We start from the raw sequence: 16662 nt of genomic DNA, 5'->3' as shown, positions 1-16662 counted from the left end.
TCCTTAGGTTAGTTAGGTTTAAGTAGTTCTAAGTTCTAGGGGACTGATGACCACAGATGTCAAGTCCCATAGTGCTCAGAACCATTTGAACCATTTTGAACCTGAGAACACAGCTGTTTTTATCTGAATACGTATCAGATTTTGCATCTATATTGACGTGAGAATGTTGCACTGTTACCAGAATGAGATTTTCACTCTGCACCAGAGTGTGCACTGATATGAAACTTCCTGGCAGATTAAAACTGTGTGCCTGACTGAGACTTGAACTCAGGATCTTTGCCTTTCGCAAGCATGTGCTCTACCAACTGAGCTACCCAAGCACAACTCATGCCCCATCCTCAAAGCTTCACTTCTGCCAGTACCTCATCTCCTACCTTCCAAACTTTACAGCAGCTCTCCTGCGAACCTAGCGGAACTAGCACTCCTGAAAGAAAGGATGCTGCAGAGACATGGCTTAGCCACAGCCTGGGGGATGTTTACAGAATGAGATTTTCACTCTGCAGCAGAGTGTGCGCTGATATGAAACTTCCTCGCAGATTAAAACTGTGTGCTGGACTGTTTCATGGGCAAGTGCTCTAACAACCGAGCTACTCAAGCATGACTCATGCCCCATCCTCGCAGCTTCACTTCTGCCAGTACCTTGTCTCCTACCCTCCAAAATTTACAGAAGCTCTCCTATGAACCTACCAGATCTAGCGCTGTTATTTTCTTCCAATATATATTGTCTGCCTGCCACTCACTCATTGGCTGCAAATAACTGCTTGTAGCAGCTGACACATCCGCTTTCATTCCAGTAATATGTCACAGTGAGCATACACCACACTGTAGCATGAAACACATTAGTATGCCACTGACCACTATGTATGACTTTTACCATCTCCTGGAGAGATGAATACTGTTGTTTTATATTTGTCACATTTTAAAGGCAGTTCAATCCTGAGTACAAATGGATTCAGGAAAGCTGCAATGTAAGCATGGTAGATGTTCTCAAAAAGCCAAAGTATGCAGTATACATTCCTATGTTTGGCTGCCATTCAGTATACCCCTCCCCACACCCAACCAGTTCATGCCCAAGTTGGTATTGATGTTCCCTCTTTAAACCCTCCATAGTACTCTGCTTGAGCAACAGTGAAACACAAACTGCAATATTTTCTAACAACAGAAACTAATACACAACAACACACTGACAATTCAGTCGCCGGCGGTGGCCGTGTGGTTCTAGGCACTTCAGTCCGGAACTGCGTGACTGCTACGGTCGCAGGCTTGAATCTTGCCTCGGGCATGAATGTGTGTGATGTCCTTAGGTTAGTTACATTTAAGTAGTTCTAAGTTCTAGGGGACTGATGACCTCAGATGTTGAGTCCCATAGTGCTCAGAGCCATTTGAACCATTTTGAACAATTCAACCAGATTCTTGCACTTTTTCTCATCCTGTGATTTACTGACATCTATTAGTATTATCTCCACAATGGGTTTTGATGCTGTAATTGATTCTCACAATGGTTAGTCAGTTTAATGTGAATGATTTTGTTTGTTAGTCATTTCACTTTGGATTAATTTTCCTTCTCGTTTCATTTGAATGTCACCATTTTGTTCTAGAGCTGATGAAAAGCTGGTAATCTTTTACCTGGTATTCTAGTATGTGAACAGTGGGCAAATTTCTCATTTGCAACCCACTTAGTAAATCATTACACTCTCTCAAAATCAATAAAGTATTGATCTGGGTTCAGAGTCAAGTAATGTTTTTAGAAGGACTACATTTCTGTTTTTGAATGCCACCTTTATTTAAAAATTAGCATTAATGTTTGTTTACAGTATCCATAAATGTTTGAGAAGTCTTATTGCAAACTTTTTCAAATATAACAACAGTCTGGAACTTGATAGCTAGAATGTACTGCTATTTCCTCCTGTGTTTTATCAAATTCTACACAGAGCAATAGATTATTGTTGTTGTTAGTTAATTGTTTCTTGCATATTCCTTGCACTAGTGGTGCTTGAGCCATATGTCATGTGACTGTGTGAGCAACTTCGACACTGTATTGAGGGCTTTGGCATACAAGGAAATCTTGAACCTGTTCAAACATGAATACCATTTGAACTTACAAATTCTTCAAAATAAATCTCTATGTGACCTCAGTATTTTTAGCTTCATCTGTAAATAGAAGATGTCCCTATATACTCAATTAAACAACGTAAAAATGTTACCTTCAGCAGCAATAGTTTACTCTGTGAATACAAGACCAACTTGTATTTTTTGAATGATGAATTAGGGAAAAAAACTCATCTTATAATTGGGTAAATACAGTATCCAGAAATAATAATTTAAAATCAGTACAATATGCTGGTGCATTTTTAAGGTTAATGATGTTTTAACAAGTCCTTTGTGGCCTCTGTCACATATACATTTACATTTTCATAACAACTGGATCATAATTTCACACTAGAAAAAGCTAATTACAATTAATTTTATTTAACAGACTTTATAGATTCTTTAAAATTCTTTGTCTCTTCCTTTTATATATTGAAAGTCTGAAGATGATGAACAGTTAATTGACACCATGTGATATGCTACTGTGATTGTGCTGTAATTCTAAAATTAATTTTAATAAGACCTTTTAAAGTCATAAATCATCCCTATTTATGCAAAAACATGTCCCTTCCATTACATTTGAAAACTACAATGAGAGATTGTCCCAGGGTGTCAGTGGGATAAATAATGCTTATATGGCATAATTTGTTAAGTTAACTACTTACAATTAGAATGTACTATGATAGATTATAGCTACATCATCTTCCTGAAGAGCTTGAATTGAATAGCACATGTCTGAATCCTATACACATTTTACAAACACTAGTTACCTAGTAATCAGCATTCAGAGGGTTCTACATGATTGCCGATTGTTAATTCTCATGGTTGTTACATCAGTCACAATCATATCATTGTTGTTACATACTGCCTTTTACAGGAGTAATACACTGCACTAGCTACTATTAACAAGATCACATAATGTAGCATTTAGACATTGAAAGTAAACACACTACACCTCCTTAACATGGGCATACAGGAACAATCAACAGCAACTGAATTTTAATACTAGAAAAGATTTTATTCTTCAATGAATCATCAATATAAAAGTATTTGTCAGTTTCATATATTCTGGAGCTATTAAGTAGTCCTTATTCGTTTTGTCACCATGCTAGGGTAAGCATCCTGATCAAATGTTAGTTGGAAAAGAGTCTTCAGGGATATGAACTCAGACAATTTACATTACTGATACAGCTATAGAAATATTTTCCGTTTATGGAAGTAGGTTCCTTTCAAATTTATGTATCTTGGTTATTAGAGATTGTACATATTTAAATATATATTTTTTTACTATTTGATATTCTATAACTCTGTGTCGATTATATGTAATACAAATGTGCTGCAAATTGTGTCATTTGAGATGAGATACTAAAATAAAATTTACTACATGTGGGTCAAATATAGACACTGTGTATCTCAATTATTTTATGGTATATATAGTTAGTTGCTCCCCCCTGAATAACCACTTATCACCTAATGACCATGACAAGCTTACAATTATTTGTGACTTTTTTGTTACGGATGTATGTTTTTTCATCAATTCACTGTATTTAACATGCTGTTTATCTGAACATTTTCAACCAGTTTTCTCTTTCTGGTATTAATCATGAGAGGTTAGAACAACATTTTCTGCCTTCTTCAAGAACAAAACATTTGATAATATTCTGCTCAAAATTGCTTCAGGACTGACAGCTGCGAAGTAAGGAGAGAGATGAGGCTCACAAGGAAGACATGGTACACCTTCAGCCACCCCAAAAGACCTGTAGCCAGAACAACCACCAGCTGTTGCTGGACCTGAACTGCCCCATCATGACATTTTCCGCTTGCACTTTCCTGCAGATTTAGACAGCTTGCTATTAAGTGGTATTGTAAGTTGGGGTCTGAGATTTCATTTTTTTCAAATTCTTAAACTTGAAGAGTTATTATTTTATCAGTTATCACTGTTATTATTTGTGTATTGAGTGATGCTGAACTATATCAGAAGGAAATACATCATATGTTATTTCATGAAAATATTTTATGTCACTCTCTTGGCCAGAGGATTGGCATACCATGTCAGTTGAGAGGAATGGTTTATGTGTTACATGCCTACACTATCAACAACTGTTGTTGCTAATGTTCCCAAAAAATCTATTGTGCTGACAAGATGTCTACCATTTCAGTTCAGAAAGAGGAGGTCCCTGTCCCCAGCATCAAAATGTCAAATTTAGTACCAAATTTTAAATAATGGAGCTTATTGATCTAATATCTCTCCAAAAACCACAGTTTCCCATACATGACATTCACATTCTGAGAATACCATACAGGCACACAGTCATTAGGATGTCAATTTGTCACTGTCTTTTAGACCCAACACAACTGACACAGAACCAAATCAAATAGCAAAATTACATTTCCATAAACTTTGAACATTAATTTAAAAAAAAATAAATAAATAAAAAAAAATTTTTTTTTTTTAAAATTATCGGAAACTAAATCTGAATAAAGTTCATCTGAGTAAGAGTTGAAATCACACAATGAAACCCTATTAATTGTTTGCCTTATAATTTTTGCAATAATGAGGTGGAGTATTTTGTTATCATTATTGCTCTTGTTTTTAAAACCATCACGTTCCTTTGGCTTGACTGACAGGCACAACTTTTTTTATTGTGTTTCAGATAAGTAGAAGGTTGATCAGAAAACAAAATAGCAGGTTCATTATAAACCAAGCTCTCTGTTTCTTGCAATGAAACCAGAAATGTGACCATTAAGTGAGTGCAGCATCATGCATCATATGTCTCAAATTATTTCATGTTAGAGATCTCTGAAAGAGTTCCAATTTCAAGCAAATGAAAATATAATGTATTTCATATGATTTCTTTTGAATGGTGTTTTCACCTAAAGTCAGTAACAAAAGGTTTTTTGTATATAAAAAATTCAGTAAATCATCAGGAAATAAATTTTCATAATCTTTCTGTATATCATCTTAAAAACTTGTTGCCACAAGAAAACTAAAATAGAAAGATAATACTGCTCTTTCATAATACACTGATGCCAGTACAGTCTTTGTAAAGTGAATTGTTTATGAGTCTGAGCAAGTTTAATGAAATGCAAGCATATGTATGTTCCATGCAAGATGTAGCAACTCATTTCCACATCTTCATGTATTCATGCCAAACTGTTGATCCTTAAGTAATTTTGATCAGACATTAGCTGCATTTACTCATATTTGTGGTTTAAATAACACAGAATGCTGATTTCTTTATAAAGAAATATTCAGCTATGGATTTTGTTTCTGTGTATCTGTGACACACACTGAAAAAATTTTAAACTGAGATTTGTACTGACACAGTGAACAGAAAGATATACCAATAATTCCTTAAAATAATACAATGAACAGTGTATCTAAATATACAATTATTAAGTTTTGCTATTATAAAATCTTGTGGTACAGAAATGTCTTAGTTGCCCATAGATGTCCTTAAATACTTTCTATTCATTTGCAGTTTCACCTACTGCTTCCTTCTGCAGAGATCCTTGAAGCAGCAATTCCTTCTTTCTTCTTCTAAAGAATCCAGCCTGTAGAAAATATTCATTATGTATTACAAACAAAATGGTGTATAAGAAAAAAAACAGTGAAATAACAGTTTGAGTTGATCTCAGGTGAAATAAATTTCATTATTACTTGGTATGTTTCCCAGTATAAATTATTATGTATCCTTGCACAGAGAGAAAAAGAGACAGATAGTACACCTGCATGCAGTAAATTTTAAGGTAATAATGACAATGGACACATTGAACTGAAGTGGGAGGCATGGGAAAAGGAGGAGGTTGGTATGGGATCAGGAGTAGCATAGATTGATGCCAAGAGGACCGCAGGACTGCAGAGTATGTTGTAATACCATTTCCCATCCACCTGATTTGTAAGATCAAAATAACAAGTTGTAAACACTATTCTATGCAATTCTTATGTATGCACTTATCAACTACACAACGTGGCACTACACAGAACTGGCGCTAATAACATAGGCACATAGGGAACACACACGACACAGATCTGTAAGTCCAAGGTATTGGTGATAAGTTGAGAAAACCATCCCAAAACACATGTGCTACAAAACGCCACTGTTTCCTGTGCATGTACCCCAACATCAATATGGGATATGATCACCGTACACACAACAGGTTGGCATACTCTGGATCAGGTGGTCAAGCAGCTGCTGGGGTATAGTTTCCCATTCTTGCACCAGTGCCTGTCGGAGCTCCTGAAGTGTCCTAGAGGTTTGAAGAGATGCAGCGATACATCGACCAAGAGCATTGATGGGGTTTAGGTCTGGAGAACAGCCAGACCACTCCATTCGCCTCGTATCTTCTGTTTCACGGTACTCTCACATGATGGCAGGTCAGTGGGGCCATGCATTATCATCCATCAGGAGGAAAGTGGGACCCACTGCACCCCTGAAAAGGTGGACATACTGGTGCAAAATGACATCCCGATACACCTGACCTGTTACAGTTCCTCTGTCAAAGACATGCAGTGGTGTACATGCACCAATCATAATCCTACCCAACACCATCAAATCACAACCTCCAAACAGGTTCCTTTCAAGGACATTAAGGGGTTGGTATCTGGTTCCTGGTTCATGCCAGATGAAAACCCGGCGAGAATCACTGTTCAGACTGTATCTGGACTCGTCCCTGAACATAACCTGGGACCACTGTTCCAATTACCATGTACTGTGTTCTCGACACCAGGCCTTACGGGCTCTCCTGTGACCAGGGGTCAGTGGAATGCACCTTGCAGGTCTCTGGGTGAACAAACCATGTCTGTTCAGTCATCTGTAGACTGTGTGTCTGGAGACAACTGTTCCAGTGGCTGCAGTAAGGCACCAAGCAAGGCTACCTACAGTATTCCGTGGCAGTCTGCGGCCACTGATGGTGAGATATCGGTCTTCTTGTAGTGTTGTACACTGTGGACATCCCATACTGTAGTGCCTGGACATGTTTCCTGTCTGCTGGAATCATTGCCATAATCTTGAGATCACATATTGTGGCACACGGAGAGCCCGTGCTATGACCTGCTGTGTTTGACCAGCCTCCAGTCGCCCTAATATTCTACCCCTCATAATGTCATCAATATGTGTTATTTGAGCCATTTTCAACACACAGTCACCACTAGCATGTATGAAAACATCTGCACACTTACTCGCTGCACCGTACTCTGACATGCACCAACACACCTCTGCACATGTGCCAGCACCACCATACGACAGCCGCAGGTCAAATGCACCGCATGGTCATACCCCAAGGTGATTTAAATCCGCAAACCACCCACCAGAGCATTGTTTCACCATTTATCAGCATTATCCTTAATTTATGAGTATGAGTGTATAATATTTCTATTCCAACCAGGACTTTCTAACTTATCTTTGATGTTTTTCTGGAGACTATAACTTTGGCCTAACGAGGAAATGATTTCACAATTCTGCTGCAGCATAATTTATTAAAAGTGTAGTACAAAAGCTAAAAAATAATGAATGAAATACCTTCTTTACAGTCACAAAAATGTAGCAATATCATAGCTGTGACACCTGCTGCAAATAAGTGAAATATCCTTGCATATATATCTTCAACGTTTCAACCCAACATTATTTATGATATGAAAACATGACCCGGCCAGATAGCCAAGTGCTTTACAACTGTGCTTCTAGGATTCAAGGAGGAGCACTGGCCTTCTATCAAATCTGCCCAGTGGATTAGAAATGCCGAATGGTATGCCGAGCAAGCCTGGATGTGGTTTTTAGGTAGTTTTCCATATCCAATTAAATAAATACAGGGCTGGTGCCCATGTCCTGCCTCAGATATATGCTACAAAAACACTTCAAAAATGTTCTAATACTTGAATGTGTTATTCACACCAGACACAGACAGACAGGGTACAGGGAAGGGGCTGATGGCATTAGGAAGGACATCCGACCACCCATTGTCACTAATATTGCTTCAACCCGTACAACAATGCCAACCCATAAACATGGGCCAAAGCAAGGAGGAAGAAGAAGACAGTTTCATGAAAATAATGTTATCTTCTTTCCGACTTAAATTCAATGAGCTTCTCCACTACTCATTTGAAAGGGTTGTAGCTACATATTTTGTGCCTAGAAATATGTCTTGGAATCTGTCACACTTACGTCATATGTACACAAGAGGATATACTCTAGAATATGTTGCATTATTGTCTTATAGACATTTTTATTTACAGATGCATAGCACTTTCACGTAGTGCCCTCCCTCAACAATTCAAAATTTGGTGTTCACAGTCTTAATTGCATATCCATGCCTCAAAGAATAGCTTTGAGGTTAAATGGGTATCAATTTGACCCTTTACAACAAGACAGTTTATGAGTATGAGTAGTAGCCTGATGAAATGCCATACAACACAGATAAATTACTTCATGGTTTCATTGCTATCATGGAATATAACAAAATGAAAATATAACTTATAGTGATCTTCTGTGGTCAAAAAAAGGTTAATGCCACTCATAAATTATGGCTTTCAGAGGCATCAAGAAAAATTGCAATAGAAGTGCACGCAGTCAACTGTGAGGGCTTTGTTAACCAGGCACAGCATAAACAGATACACATGATCAGTTTGGTGTCCACATATCCATTACAAACCACAGTACAGACAGTGCAACACTGTGGTTTGTAAAGAAGGTAGACAAAATGACACCTGGATTGAACCTGGCTCCATATGGTAAGATTCTCTTTACCAACTAATGCCTGATTTGATTGAAACCTGCTGATCAGAACAGGAGAGTGGTCAGGTACTCATACACATCTCAGGAATGCAGTCCAGTAATCTTCACAGGGAGGTGAGTCAGTCATGTTTTAGACCAGTAACACTGGGTCTTGGATGCCTCCTATTGCAATAGAGAGTATGTGGCTGTGAGCCTTGAGCCAATTGTCCATCCCTATCACCAACATTTTGGTGACAGATTCATCTTTCTAGATAATAAACAAACAATCCACATCCACCTGCTGAAATTTCTTACATGGAACAGAAAAAAAATGAATTGACTGGTCTGCAGACATAAACCAGATTGGGCTTGCTTGGAATCAGATGAAACTTTTAGTACATTGTCACAGGAACTCTCCTCTCACACTGAGTGTCCTGGGGGAGGGCTGCCATTGAAGAGTGAACAGGCTTAAGCATCAAAGATATCAAAAATAACCCAAGCACATTACAATGCAATGAGTGGGGCAACACAGTACTGAAGTCTATGCAGTAGCCAATTTTTGAGGTCATAGATTTGCATTTTTGAAGCAACTGCTTTTATTTTAGTAATTGTTTTGAGTAAAGTTCTCCTTGAATGTAGGCCTACACATATTTTACATTTTTGGAGAAACTGATGTTATTTTAGTTATTGTTTTGTTTATATATCATAGTAAAGTTCTCCTTGAATATAGGCCCACACATATTCATGGAAATGCAGTTGGTGCAAAGCTCTTTTCAAACAGTTTATATTATTTCTTATACAAATTGCTAACTCATCATGTTTTCTCGTATTTCAGTAGTAGGATAAGTGGTGTTTGCTAGTTTAACTTATTGAGTTGTTTCTGTGTCAACTCAGAGTTCTGAGGAACACGTCACTTTGATATTCTTCATATCAGCTTTTAGTAGAATGTTAATTTCATAAAACTAATTACACAAGGATTGTGTAGTATACTGATAAATTCTTGGATTAGTTTCATTTTCCACTTAGTAGTTATTTTTAATATTTGCAACACCATATGTCTTTAGTTTGAATTTGGTCACCATCAATGTTGCTTTTCCTTTCTTCTTCCTTGTTCCTGCTCCCATGCCTGCCCCATGGTTGTTTTTATTTCCTTGATTTGCTCTGATAGAGCTGTTGTAAGGGTGAATATTTTGACAAAGTGCTGTTAAAACTCTCTTGCAGCCTATCTCGTGAGCTTCTCCTTTGTTTTCTGACTTTTACTGAAAAATGATTTCTGCCAAGCACAGAAAAGACTTCTCTCGTTTTACTGTACATATCTTCTCTGCCTTTATTGGTCGTGATGATCAAGCTATTGCAGTTACTATTGCTGCTGTTAATATTTCAACTGTTACTGGTATCGGTGATGCAGTTGCAATTGATGGGGTTGTCTCTTGTGTCCTCACTGGTGCTCTTGGTTTAGTACATAATGTTGGAAATTCTACATCTTCTTCCACATATGATTCTGCAGAAATTCTTTTTTTATCACAAATGTCTGCTGTTATTGAACAAGCTCTGTCAACTCTTGGTGCTACTGTATTGCATTTCTCCTATTGCCAGTACTCTCTGCTTACTGCCTAATGCTTTTGTCTCAGAACAGGACAAAAACATCATATATTCTTTCCCTTGTATTATTCTTAGACCTGACCCATCATCTGCTTTTGCTTGGACTGGTATGATTTAATTTGTTGCTCATGTTTCTTGTCTGCTTCCTGTTGTCACTTATGGTATTGACAGTTTTCCCATACAGAAAGTTTTCGACACTATTTCCTTCTCTGGATAGCTTTTGGAGGTTACACTTGGATTTGGTAGTTGTATGTTGATGCTGTCCTGCATAAATGTGTGTATAAACATTTTTTCCTTTTTTTTGCTTCACTCATTTGTGTTGTAAATTGTGCTACAAACACAAGAAATTGGTAATAAGTGTCAAAAAGTTGTAGACTGTTTCTGATTATTACATTCATATGTGCTGAGTTTCCTATACATTATTTTTGCACTGTCACAACCACCCATAGTGAATTTCTATAAATGTCACTTGAATTTGCTGTTAATGATTTTAATTTAGGATTGTTACTTTTTCAAATTTCATTATCTTCATAATTTAAGATGGCAGGGGGTCAGGCATAACAAAGATAAATGTCTTTATACAGGAGTTTTTGCTAATAATTTCAGTTGTTATGTCTCCATTACTATGACCAGAAACAATAACTCACATGGCAGTCTCTACCCTGTTCATATTTGGCAGTGCTTTACCTTTTGTTTGGGTCACTTGGTACATTATATTTAGTCCAGGGACACTATTCTGAGTAGGGAGAAATCATGTATGGAGCAAGGCTCAATCTTAGGTCTACTATTGTTCCTCGTATTTGTAAACAATTGTCTGTCTAATGTAACACTTAGTGAGGAAACAATAAATACAGTGGAAACTTCAAAAGTCTTAGATGTTGGCACTGATAAGAATTTAAACTGGAAAAAACAAATTTTGGAACTCCTAAAACAACTTAGTTCAGCCACATTTGAAGTTATAATCATTGTAAGTCTTGGGGAGAGATAAATCAGGAAGTTGAGGTATTTTGCATATTATGAAATCTTCATGGGTTATCAGCTGAGTGGCATTGTCTTCTAGTTACAATGTTTCAGTGGATTGCATATCCATCATCTTCACCTTGTATTGGTCCGCCTAAGTCGTAGATATTGCTAATTGCTGTAATCGCACTATTTCACTCCAATTTACGGAGCTTGTTAGCACTTGATGTTAGGTTGGCGCTATTAACATGCATTGTATTGTAGTAATCGCTGCTGCTTGCTGGATCGCTGCTGTGTCTCAATGCTGATGCTGGCTCTAAATCTGGTTGTCTAGGGTAAACACATGAGGTCCCATGTTTTTCATGTGCTTTTGATGATAAAGAACGAGCGAAACCAACACATATGTAAACATCAAATATTTATTACTTTAGTGGCCATATTAATTCCACTGTCCACCAAAGACCATAACACAACACAAAGTAGTACTTCCTTTACATGTTCTTTGCATTGTTTTGCCAAACAATAACACAGAAACACACTTCACCAAAGTGACATTCCAATTGCCCCTGACTGCCTCCGACTGCCTGTATTTATAACATTGTCAAAGAACTACTAAAAAGAGATATAGTTTATAAGTCACATGTACATCTGTTATCATAATTTGTGCAGAAAAGTTATTAATTTGCATCGAGTGACATAATTTAACATGTTATTAAAATGACAGACAGATTTGTTGACTTGACAGAATAATTCTTTGTTATAAAAAGGTCGTTTTTTAGAAGTTTGTCAATTGACTTCTCTAATTTGCATAAATAAGTAAGTAACATGAATTATTAAGAATTACATTGGTTTTTGTCTAAAATAGGATTGATTACGTGAATACTGAGTGAAAACGCTCCTAGTGAACAAATAGGTTTCACTGGGTGATTTTTATTTAAGGAGATCCAAAATACCTATGTTGGCCACTATTTTTCGTACTTCATATTAATTATTTAAGATGAACTTAGTGTTTTTACATGATGACATTTGCTGTATCAGTGATCAAGTGATATTAACTTTTGTGTGGGTCAGTTATTCAGTATAATTTAATGGGTTGACTGTTTATGGAGACATGTTATGCAATCATTGTTAACATACACAATAACTTTTCTATAATCATAAATACTCATTAAACTGGTTGAATTTGGAAGGGATCGCATACTTCATTAAAGTAAAGCCTTTAATATGTTCCGTTACAATACCCCCCTCGGGTAATATCATTTACAGAATGTTAATGATATTAGCCGACTAGGACAAATGTGTCAATTACTATGCATAATGTGTATGTATACAACGACCGTTACACCGTTTCAAAATGACTTTTTCCTGCAAATATTTTAGTTGTGTTGTTTCAAATGCACTTTGTGTTATGGCTCTCAGTATGACAGCATCATAAAAATATTTAGTAATATATGAAAGTAAAAAAAAAATGTTAATCTCTGCTCCCAGTGAGCCACATGGAAAATGATCAGAAACAGACACAAATATATCACATGTGATTTTAAGATATATAAAAAATATATGTGAATTATTTCAAAGTCAGTTCTCATTGAGTCACAGATTAATCAAGATAATAGGAGGAACATAAATATATTACATAGATGGACAGGTCAGATGTCCATAGGAAAATTTTGCAACTGTCTGCTCGTTTTGAGCCACATAAAGGAAATGAAAACAAAGAACATAATTATAAGTATGGATATGATATATAAACACAAACACTAGAGAAGTCACATGTATGAATATAATATGCATTTTAAAAAAAAGGAAATATTTAAAAAACTTGTCTCCCATTGAGACACATAGTCAAGATAGTACAAGAACATATTAATACCAAAATTGCACACTTCAATTTGGTCACAACATAACACAAACATCAAACTTGGTGAACATCTGATTAGCTGTAGAAAATTGTACACAAATCTTATGCCTAAGAAAACAATAGTAACAAAATGATGGGTCTTGCACAACAATTTTTACATTGTCTTTTATATTTGGTGCAAGTATGTCCCATATTCAACAATACAAAAAGAAAGTAATAAATGTTTGTCACCTTCTTGCCCATTGCAAGTAAAGAAGATATCACAATATTTAATATTCAATAGTGACAATAAAAATATAAAAACATTGTCTCAGATATCTGGAACTTTTCCAGGGTCTGTAGTGGTAGTTGCTATTTGACACACCCAGTGAAAATTTTGCTGATAACATGCTTTATGGAAACTGGGTAAGTAACTGTATTCAAACAGGGAAATGTGCTTAATCATGTTTATATGGTTTCAATTCAGTGATGTTTCTTAATCCAAATAACCTTCTTGATCTGGGAAAGATAAGTCTATACGCATTAGGATGTGGGCTTTCTTTTATTTCAAATGGACCAATGTCATTGTTTACTTTAACATATGGACAACCTAGCTCAACATCTTTGTCTATTTTAGTATTTTCAAACAATAGATCATTTTCAATTTCTTTAGTTCCTAAGTCTAATGTCTCTTTCCTACATTTAGCCACATCCCTCTCTGTTTGCAAAGCATTGACATTTAAATATAAACCTTTGTTTTTATCTGTTCCTCTTAACACTGTGTTGCCACTCAACAAATTATTGTTTTCACCCCAATTTTTATAAAGTCCACTACGGATTCTTATCCACCATATAGGATACAAGGTTGCACTTACCTTTGCTAATTCTTTCCAAAAGGCATCTTTCTTTATACAGTTCCCATAGTTGTTCCACAAAACTTCTAAAAACTTTTCCCCTTTTTCTTGAAAACACACATTTACATTCCATCCCTTTATATTTTCTTTAATATTATTATTATTATTACCATTCTCATAGATTAGCATTTCATAGTTCCCAATAGGCAATAGCTTGTCCTCAGATACACATTCCCTAGTCTGCATTTCACTTAAATTAACCTCATTATTACCCATGTTTGTCACATCACTTACCTTTACCACATCATCACTTTTCAATTCTACAAATACTTTTATTTCTTCCTCCACACTCTCATCAATAACATCACTTGATTTAGGATCATTATTTAAATGTCCCTCTATTACTTCTTCCTCCTCCTCAACAACAACCCCATCTGCAGTTTCCCCCCTATGTATCTGAATCTCAGCAATTGAGTCTTTGGCTCCATTAAACACTTCGTCATCCCCCTTCTTATCAAAGAAACCCCCCAAAATAGATTCTACTTGTGGTGTGTCTGACTTGTTATTAACACCAGTATCTTTTTCAGCCCAACTATGGAACTCTGCAATACCTTCAACTTCTGCACTTTCACTAACTACCTGTGCTTGAATACTGTTTTTATTAACTGTATCACTTTTACTCATAGTATCCCAAAACCTTTTATTAAATTCTAATTTATTCATTCTAACAACATCAGTATTTTCATGGTATTTACTCTTTACATTGTATCCTCTCCTTTTCCAGTTTCGGTTATGTGATGTCCTGTCATAATATTGTCTAGCCCCAAAACTACGGACATCTAGTGGGACTGTCCACCGTTTCCCGGCTGGTTCCCTCGGTCTGTCTGCTTGTAGTTGTCATTTTGTTCACTAGTTTCAAGAAACCCCCTTCTATCTGGTTCTCTTCCCCAATACCTATTTCTATCATTCCTGTTATCTCTCCTCCATCCTCCCTCCTGTGTATTGTTTCTGAAATCATTTTCATATCTCCTATCTCCACTATTTGGAGCATTATTTCCAGAATTTTCAAAGTTTCTCCTCCCATAATAATCTCTATTTACATTCCTGTTCCACCCCCCATACTGGTTGTTGTCAGAGCCAAAACTTTGGTTACTTTCTCTTTCCAAGGCCCTATCTAATCTATCTACAAATTTCAGGAACTCTTCCATTGAATCGTCTGGTCCATGGACCAATTCCCACTGCAGTCTCTCTAGTAATCTTCTTTTTAAAACATCAATTTGTGTCATAATATCAAAAGAGTTATTCAAGTGAGCAAGTTTTTTCAATTGATCTCTGCAAAATTTTTGCATTCCCCCTACTTTCCCTCTATACACTGGTCCATTTAGAAATTCTGACTTTAATCTGGCTTGTATGGATTGTGACCAAAATTTGCAAATAAATTTAGCTTCAAACTCTTCAAAAGTATTCCAAGAATCATTAATCTCATTTGCCCAGGATAGGGCCTCCCCTTCTAGAAACCGTTTAACTAACTTAATTTTTATGTTATCTGACATTCCTACAACAAACATATCTTTACATTGGTGAATAAAGTCAATAGGGTGCAGATTTTCACCAGGAAAGCATTTCACTTGGATGTGTCCATACATTGTATTTTGATTGTAAAACATTTGTTTTGACATCAATGCATCTTCCAATTGTGTATATTTAGTGTGTATATTTTCTACTTTTGTATCTACATTGGTGGTATACAGGTTGTATTCTTGTTTAAGGTTTTCTGATGTTTTGTCTATTCTCTGATCTAATCTTTCAACTTCAGTATCTACTCTGTTGTAGATGACAGCAATGCTGTCTGTGTTAGCTTGTATGTTTTCATTTAAGCTTTCAACTTTAACTTGAAATTCTTTTCTGAAGTGTATCAACTGTTCACTAGTGTTCTTACTGAGAGTAGTTTTAAATTCCTCACACTTCTCATTGAGATGAGTACTTAATAGATCAAAATCCAAACTTAACTTATCCAGTCTATCTGTGTTTTCTTTAAGTTTCAAACTTACTTGTTCATTTGATTGTTTAAAATCCAAACTTAACTTATCCAGTCTATCTGTGTTTTCTTCACTTGATTGTTTAAAATCCAAACTTAACTTATTCAGTCTATCTGTGTTTTCTTCACTTGATTGTTTAAAATCCAAACTTAACTTATTCAGTCTATCTGTGTTTTCTTCACTTGATTGTTTAAGTTGCGAGCTTATTTGAGTTGCAAACTCTGCTAGCCACTCTGTTAAGTTTAATTGTTCACCACCCCCTGGTTCAATTTTTACATTTCCTACGATCTCATCACTCTCAGGTAGAGACATGTTCACTATTAATTTTGTAAATGACAACAACAACAAAATACCTTGCTTTATGTAGCTATGCCATGATGTCGTGATCGGGGTTCTTGTTGGCTTTCTTCACTTATATTCGGTTTTATCAAAGCTGAAGTCTTCATTGATAAATTCCATTAACATAATCCAGACGTTAATCTTCCGAGCGGTGTGATGATAGTTTTTCGTAGTCGCACAAACACATTTTTTTTTATTTATTATTTTTTTTTTTTTCACTTTGACAA

The 16662-nt window shown here is 36.1% G+C and overlaps 1 protein-coding gene across 1 annotated transcript in view; it reads right to left on the bottom strand.

Annotated features, from left to right (window-relative positions):
* Positions 1-1779: 1779 nt before the first annotated feature.
* LOC126260591 (integrin alpha-PS5-like) overlaps positions 1780-16662 on the bottom strand; it is a 563809-nt gene continuing 548926 nt past the window's right edge. Inside the window, exon 23 of the mRNA XM_049957927.1 lies at positions 1780-5643. Within this exon, the coding sequence (XP_049813884.1) occupies positions 5557-5643 (87 nt within the window). The 3' untranslated portion in view covers positions 1780-5556. The remainder of the gene's footprint in view (positions 5644-16662) is intronic.

This window comes from Schistocerca nitens, chromosome 5 (genome assembly GCF_023898315.1).
Source record: "Schistocerca nitens isolate TAMUIC-IGC-003100 chromosome 5, iqSchNite1.1, whole genome shotgun sequence".
Taxonomy (NCBI): Eukaryota; Metazoa; Arthropoda; class Insecta; order Orthoptera; family Acrididae; genus Schistocerca; species Schistocerca nitens.
The sequence above is the reverse complement of the archived record's forward strand: the minus strand, read 5'-3'. Positions and strand labels throughout refer to the sequence as shown.